At 47.9% G+C, this 23,059-nt stretch overlaps 1 protein-coding gene and 2 non-coding genes across 3 annotated transcripts; all 3 read right to left on the minus strand.

The window, feature by feature from the left end:
• Positions 1 to 10,060: 10,060 nt before the first annotated feature.
• On the minus strand, positions 10,061 to 10,133 carry TRNAA-AGC (transfer RNA alanine (anticodon AGC)). The gene has a single exon. It is a non-coding gene; the product is annotated as a tRNA-Ala (tRNA).
• A 7,826-nt stretch (positions 10,134 to 17,959) lies between these two features.
• LOC123163635 (auxin-responsive protein IAA20) lies at positions 17,960 to 18,942 on the minus strand. Its single transcript, XM_044580995.1, has 3 exons — positions 18,664 to 18,942; positions 18,311 to 18,562; positions 17,960 to 18,207 (listed from the first exon to the last, which is right to left on the minus strand). The coding sequence occupies exons 1-3, from the start codon at positions 18,672 to 18,674 to the stop codon at positions 18,162 to 18,164; spliced, it is 309 nt and encodes a 102-aa protein (XP_044436930.1). The 5' UTR covers positions 18,675 to 18,942; the 3' UTR covers positions 17,960 to 18,161.
• Positions 18,943 to 20,810: 1,868 nt separating this feature from the next.
• On the minus strand, positions 20,811 to 20,883 carry TRNAA-AGC (transfer RNA alanine (anticodon AGC)). Its single transcript has one exon. It is a non-coding gene; the product is annotated as a tRNA-Ala (tRNA).
• Between the last annotated feature and the right edge of the window lie 2,176 nt (positions 20,884 to 23,059).

Genomic DNA, 23,059 nt, shown 5'->3' on the forward strand with positions numbered 1-23,059 from the left:
TCTAGTTGACTAGCTCGTTGATCAATAGATGGTTACGGTTTCCTGACCATGGACATTGGATGTCATTGATAACAGGATCACATCATTAGGAGAATGTTGTGATGGACAAGACCCAATCCTAAGCATACCACTAGATCGTGTAGTTCGTTTGCTAAAGCTTTTCTAATGTCAAGTATCATTTCCTTAGACCATGAGATCGTGCAACTGCTGGATACCGTAGGAATGCTTTGGGTGTACCAAACGTCACAACGTAACTGGGTGGCTATAAAGGTGCACTACAGGTATCTCTGAAAGTGTCTGTTGGGTTGGCACAGATCGAGACTGGGATTTGTCATTCCGTATGACGGAGAGGTATCTCTGGGCCCACTCGGTAATGCATCATCATAATGAGCTCAATGTGACCGAGTGGTTAGTCACGGGATCATGCATTACGTACGAGTAAAGTGACTTGTCAGTAACGAGATTGAACGAGGTATTGGGATACCGACGATCGAATCTCGGGCAAGTAACGTACCGATTGACAAAGGGAATTGTATACGGGATTACTTGAATCCTCGACATCGTGGTTCATCCGATGAGATCATCGAGGAGCATGTGGGATCCAACATGGGTATCCAGATCCCGCTATTGGTTACTGACCGGAGAGCCGTCTCGGTCATGTCTGCGTGTCTCCCGAACCCGTAGGGTCTACACACTTAAGGTTCGGTGACGCTAGGGTTGTAGAGATATTAGTATGTGGTAACCTGAAAGTTCTTCGGAGTCCCGGATGAGATCCTGGACATCACGAGGAGTTCCGGAATGGTCCGGAGGTAAAGATTTGTATATAGGAAGTCCAGTTTCGGCCACCGGGAAAGTTTCGGGGGTCACCGGTATTGTACCGGGACCACCGGAAGGGTCCCAGAGGTCCACCGGGTGGGGCCACCTATCCCGAAGGGCCCCATGGGCTGAAGTGGGAAGGGAACCAGCCCCTGGTGGGCTGGTGCGCCCCCCATGGGCCTCCCCCTGCGCCTAGGGTTGGAAACCCTGGGGGTGGGGGGCGCCCCACCTGACTTGGGGGCAAGTCCCCCCCTTGGCCCACCCCCCTTGAGATTAGATCTCTAGGGGCCGGCGCCCCCCAGGGCCCCTATATAAAGAGGGGGGAGGGAGGGCTGCGCAACCCAAGCCCCTGGCGCCTCCCTCTCCCCCCGTAACACCTCTCTCTCTCTCGCTGAGCTTGGCGAAGCCCTGCCGAGATCCCCGCTGCTTCCACCACCACGCCGTCGTGCTGCTGATTCTCCATCAACCTCTCCTTTCCCCTTGCTGGATCAAGAAGGAGGAGACGTCTCTCCCAACCGTACGTGTGTTGAACGCGGAGGTGCTGTCCGTTCGGCGCTAGGATCATCGGTGATTTGGATCACGACGAGTACGACTCCATCAACCCCGTTCTCTTGAACGCCTCCGCTCGCGATCTACAAGGGTATGTAGATGCACTCATCTCTCTCGTTGCTAGATGACTTCATGATTGATCTTGGTGATGCGTAGAAAATTTTGAATTTCTGCTACGATCCCCAACAGTGGCATCATGAGCTAGGTCTATGCGTAGTTTCTATGCACGAGTAGAACACAAGTTGTTCTGGGCGTTGATTTTGTCAATTTACTTGCCGTTAGTAGTCTTATTTTGATTCGGCGGCATCGTGGGATGAAGCGGCCCGGACCGACCTTACACGTACGCTTACGTGAGATAGGTTCCACCGACTGACATGCACTAGTTGCATAAGGTGGCTAGCGGGTGTCTGTCTCTCCCACTTTAGTCGGATCGGATTCGATGAAAAGGGTCCTTATGAAGGGTAAATAGAAATTGGCATATCACGTTGTGGTTTTGGCGTAGGTAAGAATCGTTCTTTCTAGAAACCTATAGCAGCCACGTAAAAGTTTGCAACAACAATTAGAGGACGTCTAACTTGTTTTTGCAGCAAGTGTCATGTGATGTGATATGGCCAGAAGGATGTGATGAATGATATATGTGATGTATGAGATTGATCATGTTCTTGTAATAGGAATCACGACTTGCATGTCGATGAGTATGACAACCGGCAGGAGCCATAGGAGTTGTCTTGATTTATTTATGACCTGCATGTCAACTGTAACGTCATGTAATTACTTTACTTTATTGCTAACCGTTAGCCATAGTAGTAGAAGTAATAGTTGGCGAGACAACTTCATGAAGACACGATGATGGAGATCATGGTGTCATGCCGGTGACGATGATGAACATGGCGCCCCGAAGATGGAGATCAAAAGGAGCAAAATGATATTGGCCATATCATGTCACTATTTGATTGCATGTGATGTTTATCATGTTTTACATCTTATTTGCTTAGAACGACGGTAGCATAAATAAGATGATCCCTCGCTAAAATTTCAAGAAAGTGTTCCCCCTAACTGTGCACCGTTGCGAAAGTTCGTTGTTCCGAAGCACCACGTGATGATCGGGTGTGATAGGTTCTAACGTTCGCATACAACGGGTGTAAGCCAAATTTACACACGCAATACACTTAGGTTGACTTGACGAGCCTAGCATGTACAGACATGGCCTCGGAACACAAGAGACCGAAAGGTCGAACATGAGTCGTATAGCAGATACGATCAACATGAAGATGTTCACCGATGATGACTAGTCCGTCTCACGTGATGATCGGACACGGCCTAGTTGACTCGGATCATGTATCACTTAGATGACTAGAGGGATGTCTGTCTGAGTGGGAGTTCGTTAATAATTTGATTAGATGAACTTAATTATCATGAACTTAGACTAAAAATCTTTACAATATGTCTTGTAGATCAAATGGCCTACGCTAATGTTGCCCTCAACTTCAACGCGTTCCTAGAGAAAACCAAGCTGAAAGACGATGGTAGCAACTACACGGACTGGGTCCGTAACCTGAGGATTATCCTCGTAGCTGCCAAGAAAGCATATGTCCTTGAAGCACCGCTAGGTGATGCACCTGTTTTCCCAGCAACTCAAGACGTTCTGAACGCCTGGCAGTCGCGTAGTGATGATTACTCCCTGGTTCAGTGCGGCATGCTTTACAGCTTAGAACCGGGGCTCCAAAAGCGTTTTGAGCAGCACGGAGCATATGAGATGTTTCAAGAGCTGAAAATGGTTTTCCAAGCTCATGCCCGGGTCGAGAGATATGAAGTCTCCGACAAGTTCTACAGTTGTAAGATGGAGGGAATAGTTCCGTCAGCGAACACATACTCAAAATGTCTGGGTTGCACAACCGCTTGTCTCAGCTGGGAGTTAATCTCCCGGATGACGCGGTCGTTGACAGAATCCTTCAGTCGCTCCCACCTAGCTACAAGAGCTTTGTGATGAACTTCAATATGCAGGGGATGGAAAAGACCATTCCTAAGGTATATTCAATGCTGAAATCAGCGGAGGTGGAGATCAAAAAGGAACATCAAGTGTTGATGGTGAATAAAACCACTAAGTTCAAGAAAGGCAAGGGTAAGAAGAACTTCAAGAAAGACGGCAAGGGAGTTGCCGCGCCCGGTAAGCAAGCTGCCGGGAAGAAGACAAAGAATGGACCTAAGCCTGAGACTGAGTGCTTTTATTGCAAGGGAAACGGTCACTGGAAGCGGAACTGCCCCAAGTACTTAGCGGATAAGAAGGCCGGCAATACCAAAGGTATATGTGATATACATGTTATTGATGTGTACCTAACCAGCGCTCGTAGTAGCTCCTGGGTATTTGATACCGGTGAGGTTGCTCATATTTGTAACTCAAAGCAGGAGCTGCGGAATAAGCGGAGACTGGCGAAGGACGAGGTAACGATGCGCGTCGGGAATGGTTCCAAGGTCGATGTGATCGCCGTCGGCACGCTACCTCTACATTTACCTACGGGATTAGTTTTTAACCTCAACAATTGTTATTTAGTGCCAGCTTTGAGCATGAACATTGTATTTGGATCTCGTTTAATGCGAGATGGCTACTCATTTAAATCCGAGAATAATGGTTGTTCTATTTATATGAGAGATATGTTTTATGGTCATGCCCCGCTGGTCAATGGTTTATTCTTAATGAATCTCGAACGTGATGTTACACATATTCATAGTGTGAATGCCAAGAAATGTAAGGTTGATAATGATAGTCCCACATACTTGTGGCACTGTCGTCTTGGTCACATTGGTGTCAAACGCATGAAGAAACTCCATGCAGATGGACTTTTGGAGTCTCTTGATTATGAATCATTTGACAAGTGCGAACCATGCCTCATGGGAAAAATGACCAAGACTCCGTTCTCCGGAACAATGGAGCGAGCAACCAACTTATTGGAAATCATACATACTGATGTGTGCGGTCCAATGAGCGTTGAGGCTCGCGGTGGCTATCGTTATGTTCTCACCCTCATTGATGACTTGAGATATGGGTATGTCTACTTAATGAAACACAAGTCTGAGACATTTGAAAAGTTCAAGGAATTTCAGAGTGAGGTTGAGAATCAACGTGACAGGAAAATAAAGTTCTTACATTCAGATCGTGGAGGGGAATATTTGAGTCACGAATTTGGCACACACTTAAGGAAATGTGGAATTGTTTCACAACTCACGCCGCCTGGAACACCTCAGCGTAATGGTGTGTCCGAACGTCGTAATCGCACTCTATTGGATATGGTGCGATCTATGATGTCTCTTACCGATCTACCGCTATCATTCTGGGGTTATGCTTTAGAGACTGTCGCATTCACTTTAAATAGGGCTCCGTCGAAATCCGTTGAGACGACACCGTATGAATTATGGTTTGGAAAGAAACCTAAGCTGTCGTTTCTTAAAGTTTGGGGATGCGATGCTTATGTCAAAAACTTCAACCTGAAAAGCTCGAACCCAAGTCGGAAAAATGCGTCTTCATGGGATACCTAAGGAAACCATTGGGTATACCTTCTACCTCAGATCCGAAGGCAAGATCTTCGTTGCCAAGAATGGGTCCTTTCTGGAGAAAGAGTTTCTCTCGAAAGAAGTAAGTGGGAGGAAAGTGGAACTTGATGAGATGACCCCTCTCGAACCAGAAAGTAGCACAGCACAAGAAAATGTTTCTGTGGTGCCTACACCGACTAGAGAGGAAGTTAATGATGACGATCATGATCAAGTTACCACTGAACTTCGTAGGTCCACAAGGACACGTTCCGCACCAGAGTGGTACGGCAACCTTGTTCTGGAAATCATGTTGTTGGACAATGGTGAACCTTCGAACTATGAAGAAGCAATGGCGGGTCCAGATTCCAACAAATGGCTTGAAGCCATGCAGTCCGAGATAGGATCCATGTATGAAAACAAAGTATGGACTTTGACAGACTTGCCCGATGATCGGCGAGCGATAGAAAATAAATGGATCTTTAAGAAGAAGACGGATGTGGATGGAAATGTTACCATCTATAAAGCTCGACTTGTCGCTAAGGGTTATCGACAAGTTCAAGGTGTTGACTACGATGAGACCTTCTCACCCGTAGCGAAGCTGAAGTCCGTCCGAATCATGTTAGCAATTGCCGCATTCTACGATTATGAGATATGGCAAATGGACGTCAAAACGGCATTCCTTAACGGCTTTCTTAAGGAAGAATTGTATATGATGCAGCCAGAAGGTTTTGTCGATCCTAAGAATGCTATCAAAGTATGCAAGCTCCAGCGCTCAATCTATGGGCTGGTGCAGGCATCTCAGAGTTGGAACATTCGCTTCGATGAGATGATCAAAGCGTTTGGGTTTACGCAGACTTATGGAGAAGCCTGTGTTTACAAGAAAGTGAGTGGGAGCTCTGTAGCATTTCTCTTATTATATGTGGATGACATACTATTGATGGGAAATGATATAGAATTCTTGGAAAGTATAAAGGCCTACTTGAATAAGTGTTTTTCAATGAAGGACCTTGAAGAAGCTGGTTACATATTAGGCATCAAGATCTATAGAGATAGATCGAGACGCCTCATAGGTCTTTCAAAAAGCACATACCTTGACAAGATATTGAAGAAGTTCAATACGGATCAGTCCAAGAAGGGGTTCTTGCCTGTATTGCAAGGTGTGAGATTGAGCACGGCTCAATGCCCGACCACGGCAGAAGATAGAGAAAAGATGAGTGTCGTCCCCTATGCCTCGGCCATAGGGTCTATTATGTATGCCATGCTGTGTACCAGACCTGATGTGAACCTTGCCGTAAGTTTGGTAGGAAGGTACCAAAGTAATCCCGGCATGGAACACTGGACAGCGGTCAAGAATATCCTGAAGTACCTGAAAAGGACTAAGGATATGTTTCTCGTTTATGGAGGGGACGAAGAGCTCGTCGTAAAGGGTTACGTCGATGCTAGCTTCGACACAGATCTGGATGACTCTAAGTCACAAACCGGATACGTGTATATTTTGAATGGTGGGGCAGTCAGCTGGTGCAGTTGCAAGCAAAGCGTAGTGGCGGGATCTACATGTGAAGCGGAGTACATGGCAGCCTCGGAGGCAGCACATGAAGCAATCTGGATGAAGGAGTTCATTGCCGACCTAGGAGTTATTCCCAATGCATCGGGGCCGATGACTCTCTTCTGTGACAACACTGGAGCTATTGCCCTTGCCAAGGAGCCCAGGTTTCACAAGAAGACCAGGCACATCAAGCGTCGCTTCAACTCCATTCGTGAAAATGTTCAAAATGGAGACATAGATATTTGTAAAGTGCATACGGATTTGAATGTCGCAGATCCGTTGACTAAACCTCTTCCACGAGCGAAACATGATCAACACCAGAACTCTATGGGTGTACGATTCATCACAATGTAACTAGATTATTGACTCTAGTGCAAGTGGGAGACTGTTGGAAATATGCCCTAGAGGCAATAATAAAATGGTTATTATTATATTTCCTTGTTCATGATAATTGTCTATTGTTCGTGCTATAATTTTGTTATCCGGAAATCGTAATACATGTGTGAACACATAGACCATAACATGTCCCTAGTGCGCCTCTAGTTGACTAGCTCATTGATCAATAAATGGTTACGGTTTCCTGACCATGGACATTGGATGTCATTGATAACGGGATCACATCATTAGGAGAATGTTGTGATGGACAAGACCCAATCCTAAGCATACCACTAGATCGTGTAGTTCGTTTGCTAAAGCTTTTCTAATGTCAAGTATCATTTCCTTAGACCATGAGATCGTGCAACTCCCGGATACCGTAGGAATGCTTTGGGTATACCAAACGTCACAACGTAACTGGGTGGCTATAAAGGTGCACTACGGGTATCTCCGAAAGTGTCTGTTGGGTTGGCACAGATCGAGACTGGGATTTGTCACTCCGTATGACGGAGAGGTATCTCTGGGCCCACTCGGTAATGCATCATCATAATGAGCTCAATGTGACCAAGTGGTTGGTCACGGGATCATGCATTACGGTACGAGTAAAGTGACTTGTCGGTAACGAGATTGAACGAGGTATTGGGATACCGACGATCGAATCTCGGGCAAGTAACGTACGATTGACAAAGGGAATTGTATACGGGATTACTTGAATCCTCGACATCGTGGTTCATCCGATGAGATCATCGAGGAGCATGTGGAGCCAACATGGGTATCCAGATCCCGATGTTGGTTATTGACCGGAGAGTCGTCTCGGTCATGTCTGCGTGTCTCCCGAACCCGTAGGGTCTACACACTTAAGGTTCGGTGACGCTAGGGTTGTAGAGATATTAGTATGCGGTAACCCGAAAGTTGTTCGGAGTCCCGGATGAGATCCCGAACATCACGAGGAGTTCCGGAATGGTCCGGAGGTAAAGATTTGTATATAGGAAGTCTAGTTTCAGCCACCGGAAAAGTTTCGGGGGTCACCGGTATTGTACCGGGACCACCAGAAGGGTCCCGGGGGTCCACCGGATGGGGCCACCTATCCCGGAGGGCCACATGGGCTGAAGTGGGAAGGGAACCAGCCCCTGGTGGGCTGGTGCGCCCCCCATGGGCCTCCCCCTGCGCCTAGGGTTGGAAACCCTGGGGGTGGGGGGCGCCCCACCTGACTTGGGGGGCAAGTCCCCCCTTGCCCCCCCCCCCCCCTTGAGATTAGATCTCTAGGGGCTGGCGCCCCCCAGGGCCCCTATATAAAGAGGGGGGAGGGAGGGCTGCGCAACCCAAGCCCCTGGCGCCTCCCTCTCCCCCCGTAACACCCCTCCCTCTCACTGAGCTTGGTGAAGCCCTGCCGAGATCCCCGCTGCTTCCACCACCACGCCGTCGTGCTGCTGAATCTCCATCAACCTCTCCTTTCCCCTTGCTGGATCAAGAAGGAGGAGACGTCTCTCCCAACCGTACGTGTGTTGAACGCGGAGGTGTTGTCCGTTCGGCGCTAGGATCATCGGTGATTTGGATCACGACGAGTACGACTCCATCAACCCCGTTCTCTTGAACGCTTCCGCTCGCGGTCTACAACGGTATGTAGATGCACTCATCTCTCTCGTTGCTAGATGACTTCATAGATTGATCTTGGTGATGCGTAGGAAATTTTAAATTTCTGCTACGATTCCCAACAATACCATGGATCTACTTTCGTGTGCCACGATACGACCGATGAAAGCGCAAGATCGATGCTATTACCGCCATGATTGAGTAGCTAGTTGCTTAATCAGTCGGGGTTAGGCACCTCGGATCGTGTGGCTTAATTGACCGGTGCGTGCATGTGACAAGGGACACATGACATGAATCAGAGCAGCTACTCCCTTCATTTCAAAATAGATGACCCAACATTGTACTAACTTTGTTTTTAAATATTTATTTTTTTAGTTATTTTAAATGGACTACCATATACGGATGTATATAGACATATTTTAAAACATATATTTACTCATTTTGTTCCGTATGTAGTTACTTGTTGAAATATCTAGAAAAACAAATATTTAAAAACGGAGGGAGTACTAAATTTAGTACAAAGTTGGATTATCTATTTTGAAATGAAGGAAGTATATAAGTATAATCTAACGCTAGACCTTTAGAAACGCTCGCGCCGATCAGGTTCAGGTTTTTAACTCTCAGCTAGATTGACTTCTTTTGTGCTAGCTGCATCATCGATCGGCTGGTCCATTGCACCTTGCGTGCAAAAGATCGAGGCTGGTACCTCGCATCAAGTCCAGAGACCACCGTTCGTCGTCGTGAAAACAGAAGTACAGACCACCGACTCGCCAAATACAAAAAGAGCCGAGACCACCGGGATTCCGGGAGTCGACGGACAAAGGTGATTAGGAACCAAGTTCAGCGAACGGCAGTCTTGATGATAAACAGCCGTCTACGTCTGCCCGGACAGGAAAGCAACCGATGGATGACGGCCGGCATCTCTCGAACCATGCACGCGTGTCCTTCAGAAGATGATCGAAAGCATTGAAGTTTACGTTGTAACCAGCATCCTGCCTCCGTGCGTTGCACTTGCGCTGAGTCTCTTCACCGATCGAGAGCGAGAGTAAAAGATTCGACCGCCAAACTAACGTGCGTGAGAGGTATGTGCCAGCTGATTAATTGACTCGTCTGGCCGGCCGGCCGGCACTAGCTAGCTCTTCCCTTAGTTTAATTAACGGCGGTCACCCGCTCGTTGCGGAGCACGAGAGATTCGATGGTCGATCGGTCCAGGCTCCATGGATGCTCACGCAGACACAGGAGTAGTGTGTGGTTTGTGTATGTCGGTTTCTTTGGATAATTACCAGGGACATGCTAATGCTTGGTCGACGATGCATACGCGCGAGTGTGCGTGGGCTAGGAGACCGGAGGCGGGACAATGCGCCATGGTCCATGTGTGAAGGGAAGCAGGGTACATACCGGCATGTCCCCCGGAGGAAGGGGGGGACGTCTCCCGGCCGGTCGGCGATCTCTGGCACTCCATGGACCATGGTCTCGTGCATTCACAGGCATTGCGCTTGCATGCACACACGCGACGTATGCCGCAGCTCCGCCCAAGATGTGTGTGTAGCGGCCCGGTGATGACGCCGATGCCGAGCCAGCCTTCTCTCATCTGGCCTGGTCACGGCCCACGGGGTTTCTGCCCAAGACAAAAATAAAAACAAAAACAAAAACTGGAGAAGTGGGGTATCGATCCCCATACCTCTCGCATGCTAAGCGAGCGCTCTACCATCTGAGCTACATCCCCGTCGATGTTCAAATCGAATGCGTCCCTTTCTCATGCGAAACATTCGAGAACAAAGCAGAAACCCAAAGTGAGTATTTATTTTCTTGACGCAGAAAACAAACCGAGTATACACGAACAAATCACAAGATACAATCGGCTGGAACAAATCACAAGAAAACAAACTGAGTATAGACGAACAAACCAGCATCCTATACATCGCATGTCCGGTGCACAGTAATTAAGCTGCTGCCTCGCTTGGAACGAGCAGCCATTCACTCTAGGCTAGGCTAAGTGCTGCACAGTAACCCAGTGCTTGTTGATATTTGGGATTTCAGGCTCCCGAAAAGTAATGATCTTCGGGTGGCTGTTGTAACTTAATGGTCTCAACACTAGGAAGGACTTCTTTTTTAGAAAAGTAGTTAGGATTACCTCCGGCCTCTGCATTAGAGTGATGCATGCAACCCCTTTATTAAACCAAGTGACCGAAAAGTTTATGATGACTAAACACCTATTCTATTACTAGACTGCCATCCAAACCGGTTGTAGATATCCTGAGTTACCATCTCCCATCGGGCAGACCTAGTAACCAAAGGGTCCCTGGCTTCCACAGGAGTGAGTAACGACGACATATGGATCCAAATAGTGGCCCTGTAGATAACATGCAAAAGATTTATACGAGTTTGTCTGTTAAAAACCATGCCATTTCTGCAGTTCCATATAGCCCAAAGTAATGCACATACTCATATCCGAATATGCCTCGCAATATTTGTCTACTGCATTTAGCCACATCCCAAATAACGTGTGAATTCTATTTTGAGGGGTTATATTAAAGGCTATATGAACCGAGCGCCATAAAAGTTTGGCCAGAGGACAATTGAGAAAGAGGTGTTTGATTGTTTCATCTTGATCACAAAAAGCTACATCTTTGACTACTCTCCCAATTACATTTTGTCAGAACCACCTCCTTGTGAACAAACCACATGAAGACTTTGATTCTTAATGGGACCTTGATCTTCCAAATATGTAGTGATTTCGGAATGGGACAAGAATCAATTAGGTTCAAATACATAGATTTCACCGAAAAATGTCATTCGTAGTTAATTTCCAGTGAATACTATCAGACTCATCAGAAAGGTTCACATTCATCAACCTTCTGACAAGGTGTAGTCATGCTTCCCATGGTCACCTACCAAAGATCTCCCGAATTGAATATTCAGAGGGTTGGAGTGTAACACTGTAGCAACATAAGCCTTCTTACGATGTACAATGTTATAAAGATATGGATACTGTGTGGCCAAAGGCGTCTCCCCTAACCAAGAATCCTCCCAGAATCTCGTCGAATTACCGTTTCCAATGGTGAATTTAGTTCTATGGAAGAAAGCTGCTTTCGTTCTCATCAAGCCCTTCCAAAATGGAGAATCATTGAGTCTGACGGTAACCTGTGCCAATGTCCTAGATTGTAAGTACTTATCATGTGAAATTTGTAACCACGTGCCTTCGGTCTCCACAGAAAGCATGTACAACCATTTACTGAGCAGACATCTTTTCTTTAGTTCTAAATTCTCAATCCCAAGATCACCCTAGTCCTTCGGCCTGCAAATGATGTCCCATTTAGTAAGCATGTACTTCTTCTTTATTTCATCACTCTGCCAAAAGAATTGTGATCGATAGAAGTCTAGTCTTTTCCGTACCCTGACAGGTACCTCAAAGAAGGACAAGAGGAACATCGGCATACTCGTGAGCACTAAGTTTATTAGTATTAGCCGACCTTCGTATGATATAAGCTTGCCCTTCCAGCAGCTTAGTTTCTTTTCAAATCGATTTTCGGTACACTTCCACTCCTTGTTAGAAAGCTTGCGATGATGAATTGGTATGCCCAGATAACTAAACGGTAGGGTACCCAGTTTACATCTGAACAATTGTTTATAGGCATCTTGTTCATCGTTGGCTCTCCCAAAACAGAACAATTTGCTTTTGTTAAAATTAATCTTCAGTCCCAACAACTGTTCGAATAGGCATAACACAAGCTTCATATTTCTGGCCTTTGCCAAATCATGTTCCATGAGAATGATGGTATCATCAGCGTATTGTAGTATGGACACCCCACTATCACCTAGATGTGGTACTAGTCCTCCCATCTGGCCTTCCTCTTTAGCTCTTCCTATCATAATTGCTAACATATCCGCTACTATGTTGAACAACATAGGAGACATCAGTTCCCCTTGTCTTGGACCCTTGTGCGTCTAGAAGTAGTGCCTATGTCATCATTCACTTTCACGACATTGCCGTTTTGTACAAATGAATCGACCTGCTTCCTCCAGGAATCATTGGATCCGACACAATGAAGGACTTGCACAAGAAGAACATTCTGGACATGGAAACTTGCCCAATATGCTTTCACGCGGTGGAGGACCGTGAACATCACTTTTTCTCGCGTCTGGCAGCTCACAGGATTTGGCGGGCAATCAATATGCATCCTCTTTTCATCTCGATTTGAGATCTCTTCCGCACAACACTACCAGCCACACGCTGCCTAGCTCGAGTAGCTCCTTCATGTTCCCTCTAATTCTCTGAAAGATTTGGGATGCAAGGAACAAGAAAGTCTTCCAAAGCCTTGAGATCGATGCAAGTAGTTCTATTAAAACTATTTTAGATGATTTGATTGTTTGGATCCATGGGCTTATGTCCAAAACTCTCAAGGGCCATGCCGGCCTGTGGCTTGAGTTCCCCTCCTCTCGAAACTTGTGAACTCTGCAACACTTGATAACTTTTGAAATATATTCAGGCGGGGAGCTTTCCCCCCTGACCATTTCAAAAAAAAAAGTTCAGACATCTGCTTATACTCGCCAATTTTGCCATTTTTGCTGGTCGTTTCGTGTCTTATTTGCCCATTGCATTGTCTGTTCTATTTTCTTGAGAAATGTTAGTTATAAGATGCCCCTAAGGGTGTCTTTTTTTTAAAAACACTGTGAGTCAGTACACTCTCAAGTAATTCAGTTTTCTCTCTTTCACTGATATTAATTTAACCCCGCTTAACCGGTTAAGGTGTACTAGACCCTTGTATTTTGGGTTAAATTCGATCGTATATTTGATTTGCAAAATATCGGTATGTCATAAAAATTATCTTACTGATTTGTATTCGCATGAAGTTTACAGCGATACCACAATTTCTACATACAATTTATATTTTACTACGCAAATGTATTGTCAACTTTGGATCAAATTGTGAGGGGGCCTAATAAACCCCGACAGAGGAAGTAATATATGAGTACAATTTGTAAGATGTCAACTTGTTACTTGTCATAAATGAAGTCAGCTTGTAAGATCTCAACTTCTCATAAATGAAGTCAACTTGTGATGGATGAAGTCAATTCGTAAGATCTCAACGCAGATCTCTGCTTCCAACTTGGTGCACTTTTTAGCTAGGTAGCCGGATCAGTACTCCACCTATATATTCGTACAAGATAGTACAAGTTTTTTTTTCGAGATTGACGGGGGGGCCAAAAACCCCACCGCTTATTATATTCCAACTCGAAGGTGACTTGGCAGTCAGTACAGATACAAGTAAGTGCACAAAGGCACAAAAGAAAATTACAGGGGAGGGCATCAAGAGAAAGCCCAAAACTAGAAGAAAGAAAACAAAATGGAGGGGAAGGCTGGCAATAGAACCAAACCGAAACCCCTGGAGGCCGACATCTCGGGTAGCGAGCTCCGCTGAGCAACTTGTTCCACCACTGACAAAGAACCACAACAAGGCCTAGGGAGGAAAATACGGGCACCAGAACAACAGCTCGCAATGGAACATCACTGGCACGAACGAAGGGCGTCGGATAGCCGAGTTCGTGCGGCGACACCGGTGTGCGCCGGCGAAGCCAAAAGACAACAGACCACCGAGACCGAAGGGCGCGGCACCGGTGTACCGCCGCCGAGGTCGAAGGGCAGCGTGTTGCTGAGGCCACCCCAGGATGTCCACGCAAACGTCGTCCGGGCCACCATGAAGCATAGCCCTGACAGAAAGGAGACACCGAAGTAGAAGCATATCGAGAAGCATCACTGGCGCGAACGAAGAGCGTCGGATAGCCGAGTTCGAGCGGCGGCACCGGTAAGACATCACATTTCATCTGCGTGCACAGGTCCTCTTGCTAATGTGCAGATCGATCTTCCTCGCAAACTATAGTTAGCCTTGCGTGCACAGGTCCTTTTGGTAATGTGCAGATCGATCTTCCTCGCAAACTATAGTTAGCCTTGCGTGCACAGAACATTACGCCTGTCGACCCTTGCCCCCCCCCCCCCCCCCCCCGCGTCGCCTCCCTACCGGCTCGGGGGCAACCCTAGCCGCGCCACACCTTCTCCCGCCGCCACCCCTCCCCCGCCGCGCCGCCGCCAGAGGCCCAGCCGGCGAAGCGCGTGCTGGTACCTGTGAAGGCGGCGGTGAGGCTTTTCCCTCGGCTCGGTGGCCTCCTGCCGCTGGCCAGTCCCCCCGCGCGATTCGGCCACTACCGGCGGCTGCTGCTCGCGCCGGCGCGGATCCGGCCGCCCCACTCCTCCCCTCCCTCCCCTCCGGTCAGCTGGCTGCTGCCCGTGCTCGGCACCGGCGATGCTCTCCGTCCCCTCCTGCTCTCCGCCAGGTCTGGCCGAGCCAGAGGCAGGGGCCTCCTCGGCTGCTTCGGCCCCTCCCACCTCTCCTGTGGTGGCGTCGCAGCGGCGGCTGTCTTCTCCGAGCTTCGGTCATGGCTACGGGACTACGGCCTTATTTGGTTTCCGGTGGTTCTCCCCAGAGGTGGCTACTCCTGCAGCGCGCCGGCCTGGCGGCAAGGCGGGCGTTTGAGACCCACGGTGGGCCTTCTGCCGGGGCGGCTCTGGCCACGGCAGCCTTGGACCGCGTTCTCCGGTGCCCTCGGCTCGCTGGTGTCCTTTGCCGGTGCCTCTCCGGTCCCCGGCGCTTGAGAGGTTGCGTTCTCCAGCCTCTTCAGTTTGTCGGTGTCCTGACGGTCGCGGCTACGACGGTCCGGATCTGCGTCTCTCCAGTTTTGGACTCGTCGGCATCGCTGGCATCGTCGCCTTGCCCCCGTGTTGGCCTCCTACGCTTCGCCGCCTCCCCAACCCTAACCCCGGTCACCTACTGCCTTGTCCCTATGCCATGTCCAAGGCTCGCGTGTCCGGCGACGCAGGTGCCTTCGTGCTGCACCAGGCGTGGCTCCTCTTCTTGTGGTGTCAGTTTCGGCCAACGTTTGGTTTCCACGCCTCCTTGTCATGATCCGGCGGCTATGGGATTGCTCGGATTTGGGCCGGGGCGAAATCCCCGCTTGGCTTGCCGATGCTGGCAGCGGCGACGCTTGCGAGTGTCGTTCCCTCCTTGGAGGCACTGGTATGGCCCTTTTCTGTGCCCCTCTTCGAGCTTTAGGGAAAACCCTAGATCCGATTCCTCGGATCGGACGACGGCGGCGCCACGGCGTTGTCCTCCTTCTTGAAGGCATCGTCTTGTTGGCTCACGATGTCCCCGGTGTTTGTTTTTGGAGATGTTGGACTTCATGTTGGTTCAGGCTGCCGCTCAAGGCGTGGTTTTTCAGGGCGCTATGTACGACTTCCACGGTGCTTCTCCCATGTCTTCTGGCTCCGACAAGGCCGGGTCCTGCTACCCACTTCCCGATCTCCCGGCGCTATTGGTGGGGGTACGTTGATCCGATCGAGTCTGGAGCAGTGGATGCTGGGCGGACGCTCTCGTGAGGTCGCGACGCTGTCTGAGTTCATGTGTCCCGTCTCCTCGCCTTCTATGGCTTGAGGCCGGATTAGAGGGGTTTAGCTGTGTTTTTCTTGTTTGGGCCGAGCATCCCATGTCTTCTTTGCTCCGGGCACCACTCTTGTACTTCTTCTCTTTCTTCTATCAATGAAATAATACGCAAGCTTTGTGTATTCACGAAAAAAGCCTTGCGTGCACAACACAGTCCACAGCACAACAATGGCTCCACTTTCAGCCGCTCTCGCTCTCAAGGCAGCCACCGTCGCTGCCATTCTCGCCATGCTGGTTGCGCCTTCTTTGGGGCGCTGCGGTCACCCTCAGGCGCCGGCAACGCCACCGCCACCAACAGCCACACCACCACCTCCGGCGCTGGCGTCAGCGCCGGGACCTGGGCCTGGGCCAACGATATCATGCAACGATGTTTTTCGCAGTGCTACTCGCCATGTGAAGCCTCAATTGCCTCGAACTGCAGCAGCTACTGCGACGGCATTGAGTATACCTGCAACCCCTGCAAGATCGACGTGATCGAGGGCTGCAAGAAAGCAAACAACTGCACCGCAGCTGCGACGAGTGCAACTTCGACCCTAGCGCTTCATGCGTCAGCCCCTGCACCCCCCGATACTGTGAACTCTGCCGGTACGGGTTGGGGCAGCAGTGCCGGGAAACCTGCCAGAAGGAGTGCTCTGCGCCCAAATGTGTACCCTAGAGCCCTCAGAACTAGGTGGTATCATGTGTTGTACAGTGCCCACCGTGTCTGCCGGTGCATTCGTCTTCATCTATGTATGTATGCAGTGTGTACTAGATGATGTGACACCAAAGTTTTATTATCTAAAAATAATATTTCCTTGGTCTGGAATTATTTGTCGCGAAATGGTTGTACTAGACGTGTTTTTACTTCTAGATAGTACATCAATTTCTATCTATTTTTGCGACAAGTAAATCGGGATGGAGGGAGTATATAGCTATGGGGATGTTGGCCGTGGGATAACCTCCTTTTCGAAGAAAAAAAAGCTATGGGGATGTTGGTGGTGGTGGTGCGACCGGATTGGGGTCGACGGTGGTGTCTTGGGGTATGGAAACAGCACTGCTTGGTTGTGGAGCTGCCATCTTTGCCCCCGTTGTCTGCACAAAACCATACAGGTTGACCCCGTTTTTGGCCCGGTTTCCCTCATAAACGAGGTCAACTTGCTTAGGTTTTTTATCTGGTTTTCTTATAAAACTGGATCAATCTCTTGCACTATGGCCATTTGAGTGGTAATATATTCAGGTGAGTAAACTCTCTCCCTCCCTCCCTCCCAGGTGAGTAAACTCTCTCTCTCTCTCTCTCTCTCTCTCTCTCTCTCTCTGGAGAGAAGAGCAAGGCACTAGCTCGTTTGCCCGCCCTTGGCTTGTTAGCCCGATATGATAACCAAGCTTCAATTCTGAGATTGGCGAAGAGGGTGAGCGGCGTTATCGATGGCAATGAACTACACGCCGTGCCGTGAGAGGAGTCTAGATCAACCTCTCCACCTTCTGTAGTTCTTTTCTGATAAATTCTTTGTTCATTTTCATGCATGATTTTAGTTCAATTTTGGTGAGGTTCACCAATCTGGACAATGATATTTGTTTGATCTGGAGAAGTCCATGTCCAGAACATACAAAAGCACCATTACAACGACGTTCTCCAACGCACAGTTTGGTTGTACTTTTGTTGTTTTGGAATATTTCCGAAATTTCATTTTGGTTCTACAAATTCAGTCCAAGTTCATCGGTGAAAGGTCTTAGGTTGTATGAAAAAATCAGTAAAATGTCTCTGGACTCTTTATGATGGTTCCGTAATGCCACTAAACATGCATTATTTTTACATTAAGTTTATGCAAATTTATGCACATCATGTGTAAAGGAGGTTTTGGGCAGTAGTGCAGTTAACTCTAAAGACAGGAGCATGGTTCAAAAACTCAACGAATTATCCAATATTTTGGTAACTTCCGCGTGTACCAAAATATTTGTAACTCAAAATTTCATGTCATACTCACTAATTTCAAACAAAATTCGAATTCGGTCAAAACCCATTAAAATTGAGTACATTTGATGGATCGAATTCTGAAATAATTTTCCGACGCTTCTCTGAAGATTGAATTTGTTCTTTTGCCTAAACATTAAACCTTGGACGGGTGAGAGAAAATCGATCAGGAAGTCCCATACTTGTCGACGTGACGACAACATGTACAAAAATTATTCAGTGAGCTAAAACTAACTAGCCACACACGCCGGCCGGTGCAGATCCATGACACCCAAACTCAACTAGCAATGGCAAGTACTGCAGTCGGTTACACGAGTAGTATCTTGAGCCGCTTGGCCGACCTGACAAAGTCCCTGCAAGACATCGATTCGGCACCTCACTGTTAGTGGAGACGCCAACGGTTGGATGCAATGAGAGGGGAATGCGCGTAGAAGAAATTAAGAAACCACAACTTACTCCCACGGCACGTCCCCGACGAGTACCCAGTCCCCGTCGACGTCCTCGTAGGTGACGGCGTATGGATCACCATGGTGAGAAGTGGAGGGGAACATGAGGCGGAGCGTGTGGTGGAGCTGGTGGTAGGAGGCGTGGCGGGACAGGTCCACCTTCCTCCCGATGGGCACCCCTTCCATCTTCACCTTCACATGGCTGTTGCTGCGCGGGCGGTGCGCGCTCTTCACCGGCGGCCACCCCACTAGCCTCTTCCTCCTGCACGAGTTGCACTCGGCCAGGTCAGTTTCACGAAAGAGAAGGGCGCGCACCTACCGACCTACGTGCATTGCATTGAACACCATCGACGAAACACTCACTTGTTGCCCATCGATATCTCGCAGTCGCGAGCGTCGCCAGTGTCGTCTTCGCCGTTGCCGTGGTCACCGTCGTCGTCGTCGTCGCGCAGGAAGAGTGGCAGCGTGGGTTTCTTGACCCCAAACGCCTCCGCCGATCTCCTCTTCCCGCACGAGCCCGCGTCGTTGGGCGGCGCAAGCCCCAGCTCCAGCTCTATGGCGCCGGTGGCTAGCGCTAGCTCTCCTTCCCTTCGACAACTGTTTTCCCTGTACGTACGTGATCACAGCTGAAAGCTTGTGCTACAGCTAGCTACTCCGACCGGCAACGCAGTGAGGTCGATGCGTGCCGTATATATACGCGCGCGGGGCACCGCAGTCGATGGTTACGTTCGGTGCATATGCATGGTGACAGACTGACAGTGGAGGTCGATCTGGAGGGAGTGAACTCGTCGTGTGCTCGTGGCGGCCGGGGGAGTGGGAGACATGGTGTTGGGGCTCAAGGGGGCCAAGCAGCGGGCGGGCAAACGTACTGTCGAATGCATGGTCAAGCTAGACACGTTCAGGATTGAATAGGTACCGCGGCGTCAATGGTGTCACGAGACGTAAGAGCCAGATCGAGGGGGCATGTGCATACGCGTGGGTGCTTCTCCATCAGCCGTTTATTTAACCCTTGATGGGCTCCTCGTCGTCCGCACCGCACCGGGCGCTCAGCACATGGACATGCCGCAGCGCATGCCCCCCAAGTCAAGGCAGACAAACCAGCCACACTGCTCCAACTCCATGCTTCGCCCACTCCAGTCACAGTTGCATGTGACAGTGTGCCTGATCCACACCTTCGATGCGCATGCATGGAGCATGGACACAGTGCTTCCCAACGCCGCTCCCTGCCGGCTCTGTCCCAACACCGATGTTTATAAGTTTGTAAACGTCCTACGTATACATGCGTGTGCAGTTTGTCAAAAGTAATTCGGGCGTGCACTACGTCAGTTTCCACTAGCTAAGAAAAAAGGTGAAATGTGTCTGATATGAATGTTTTGTCCAAGTACTAGCATGGATCAATTTCCGTGCAGCACGATACGACCGATGAAAGCGCAAGGTCGGTGCTATTACCGCCATGCATGAATTGAGTAGCTAGTACCTCAGATTGCGTGGCTTAATTGACCGGTGCGTGCATGTGATAAGGGACACATGGCATGATGAACAGCAGCCATATCTAATCTAGGACTAACGCTAGACGTTTAAAAACACCCGCGCAGATCAGGTTCAGGTTTTTAACTCTCAGCTAGATTGACTTGTTTGTGCTAGCCGCATCATCCATCCATTGCACCTTGCACCTTGCGTGCAAAATATGGAGGCTGGTTCGTGGATCAAGCCAGACCACTGTTCATTTGTAAAAACAGAAGTGCAGACCACCAACTCGCCAAATACAAAAAGAGCGCGCGGGGACCACCCGGAATCGACGGGCAAAGGTAATTAGGAACCAAGTTCAGCAAACTCCAGTCTTAATGAAACACAGCCGTCTAGCTATGTCTGCTCGGACAAGAAGGCATTGAAAGTTTACGTTGTAACCAGCCTCCTGCGTCCGTGCGTTGCACTTGCGCTGATCGAGAGCGAGAGTAAAGATTCGACCGCCAAACTAACGTGCGTCACAAGCATGCAGTTAATTAATTGACTCGTCTAGCCGGCCGGCCGGCACTAGCTAGCTCTTCCCTTAGTTTAATTTAATTAACGGCGGTCACCCGCTCGATGTGGAGCACCAGAGATTCGATGGTCGATCGGTCCAGGCTCCATGGATGCTCACACAGGAGTAGTATGTGGTTTGTGTATGTCGGTTTGTCTGGATAATACACCCGCAAAAAAAAAGGTTTGTCTGGAAATAACGATGCACATGCTAATGCTTGGTCCCCCGCAAAAAAAATATGCTAATGCTTGGTCGACGATGCATACGCGCGCGTCTGCATGGGTAATGCACCATGGTCCATGTATGAAGGGAAGCAGGGTACATACCGGCATGTCCCCCGGCGATCACTGGCACTCCATGGACCATGGCATCATGCTCACGTGCACTCACAGGCATTGCACATGCACACACACGATATATGCCGCCGCTCCGCCAAAGACAAAGACAAAGACAAAAACAAAAACAAAAACAAAAAATTAAAATTAGTGATTGGAGAAGTGGGGTATCGATCCCCATACCTCTCGCATGCTAAGCGAGCGCTCTACCATCTGAGCTACATCCCCGTCGGTGCTGAAACAGAATCCGTCCTTTATTTCAACGCAAAACACTCGAGAACAAAGCAGAAACACGAAGTGAGTATTTGTTTTCTTGACGCAGAAAACAAACTGAGTACGCACGAACAAACCACAAGATACAATCAGCTGGAACGCAGAAACTGAATTGAGTATACACGAACAAACCAGCATTGTGTACATCGCATGTCCGGTGGACAGTAATTAAGCTGCTGACTCGTTTGGAACGAGCATCCATCCACTCTAGGCTGAGTGTTGCACGGTAACCCAGTCATTGTTTTTCTTTTTCTTTTGCGAAGAGCCCAGTCATTGTTGATATTTGGGATTCCAGGGTCCCGAAAAATGTAATGATCTTCGGGTGGCTGTTCTATCTTGGTCGTCTCAACGCAAGGAAAGACTTGCACAAGAAAAACATTCTGGACATGGAAGCTTGCCTAAGATGCCCTCACACGGTGGAGGACCGTGCACATCTCTTTTTCTCGTGTCCGGCAGCTCACAGGATTTAGCGGGCAATCGGTATCCATCCTCTTTTCAAGCCGATTGGAGATCTCTTGCGCACAACACTATCGGAGCCACGCTGCCCAGGGGTAGCTCCTTCATGTTCCTTCTAATTCTCTGAAAGATTTGGGATGCAAGGAACAAGAAAGTCTTTCAAAGCCTTGAGATCGATGCAAGTAGTTATGTTAAAACTATTCTAGATGACTTGATTGTTTGGACCCATCGGCTTATGTCCGAAACTCTCAAGGGCCACACCGGCCTGTGACATGAGTTTCTCTCCTCTCTAAACCCGCGAACTCTTAACACTTGATAACTTATGAAATATATTCAGGCAGGGAGCTTTCCCCCGGTGACCATTTCAAAAAAAAAAAATCAGACATCTGCTTATACTCGCCATTTTTGCTGGTCTTTTCGTGTCTTTTTTTGCCCATTGCTTTGTCTATTCTATTTCCTTGAGAAATGTCAGTTATAAGATGTCCCTAAGGGTGTCTTTTCAAAAAAAAGGAAAAAAATAGCCATCGTGATTCAGTACATTCTCATGTAATTCAGTTTTCTCTCCTTCACTGATGTTAATTTAACCCAACTTAACCAGTTAAAGTGAGTACTAGACCCTTGTATTGTATTTTGGGTTTAATTCAACCATATATTTGATTTGCAAAATATCGGTATGTCATAAAATTATATTACTGAGTTGTATTGGCATGAAGTTTACAGCGATACCACTCTTTCTGAATATAACTTATACTACCTCCGTCCTAGTTTATTGGTCCCCTTTGTTTTTTGTGCCAAATTTTGACTAAAGATTTAACTAAAAAAATGTTAATGCATGTCACAAAAAATTATATCGTTGAATTTTGAACATAGTTTCCAATGATATTATTTTTTTAAGATATGCATTAACATTTTGTTAGTTAAATCTATGGTCAAAATTTGACACAAAATACGATGGGGACCAATCAGGACAAACCATGACGGAGGTAGTATGTTACTGCGCAAATGTATAGTCAATTTTGGCTCAAATTATGAGGGGGTCTAATAAACCCAAACGGAGGAAGTAATAGTACTCCCTCCGTTTTTATTTACTCCGCATATTAGAGTTGACTGAAGTCAAACTTTGTAAAGTTTGACCAAATTTATAGAAATGAATATAAATATTTAGCATAGCAAATCTATATGGTGTGGAAGTACATTCAACTACGAATCAAATGATATTGATTTGTTATTGTATATGTTAATATTTTTGTCTATAAACTTTGTCAAAGTTTATAAAGCTTGACTTTGACCAAAAACTAATATGCGGAGTAAATAAAAACAGAGAGAGTACTACAATTTGTAAGATGTCTGACTTGTCATAAATGAAGTCAGCTTTGTAAGATCTCAACTTCTCATAAATGAAGTCAACTTGTAATGGATGAAGTCAACTCGTAAGATCTCAACGCAGATCTCAGCTTCCAACTTGGTGCACTTCTTAGCTAGCTACCCGGATCTGCACTCCATCTATATATTCAGTACGTACAAGATAGTACAAGTTATACCCACGATTCAAATCTTCAGTGCCTACAGATAGCGTCGTACTATGTGCACTAGTAAGACATCGCATTTCATCTGCGTACACAGTCCTCTTGCTAATGTCTATATCTTCCTCGCAAACTTAGTTAGCCTTGCGTGC

The sequence above is a fragment of the Triticum aestivum genome, chromosome 7D (assembly GCF_018294505.1).
Source record: "Triticum aestivum cultivar Chinese Spring chromosome 7D, IWGSC CS RefSeq v2.1, whole genome shotgun sequence".
Lineage (NCBI taxonomy): Eukaryota > Viridiplantae > Streptophyta > Magnoliopsida > Poales > Poaceae > Triticum > Triticum aestivum.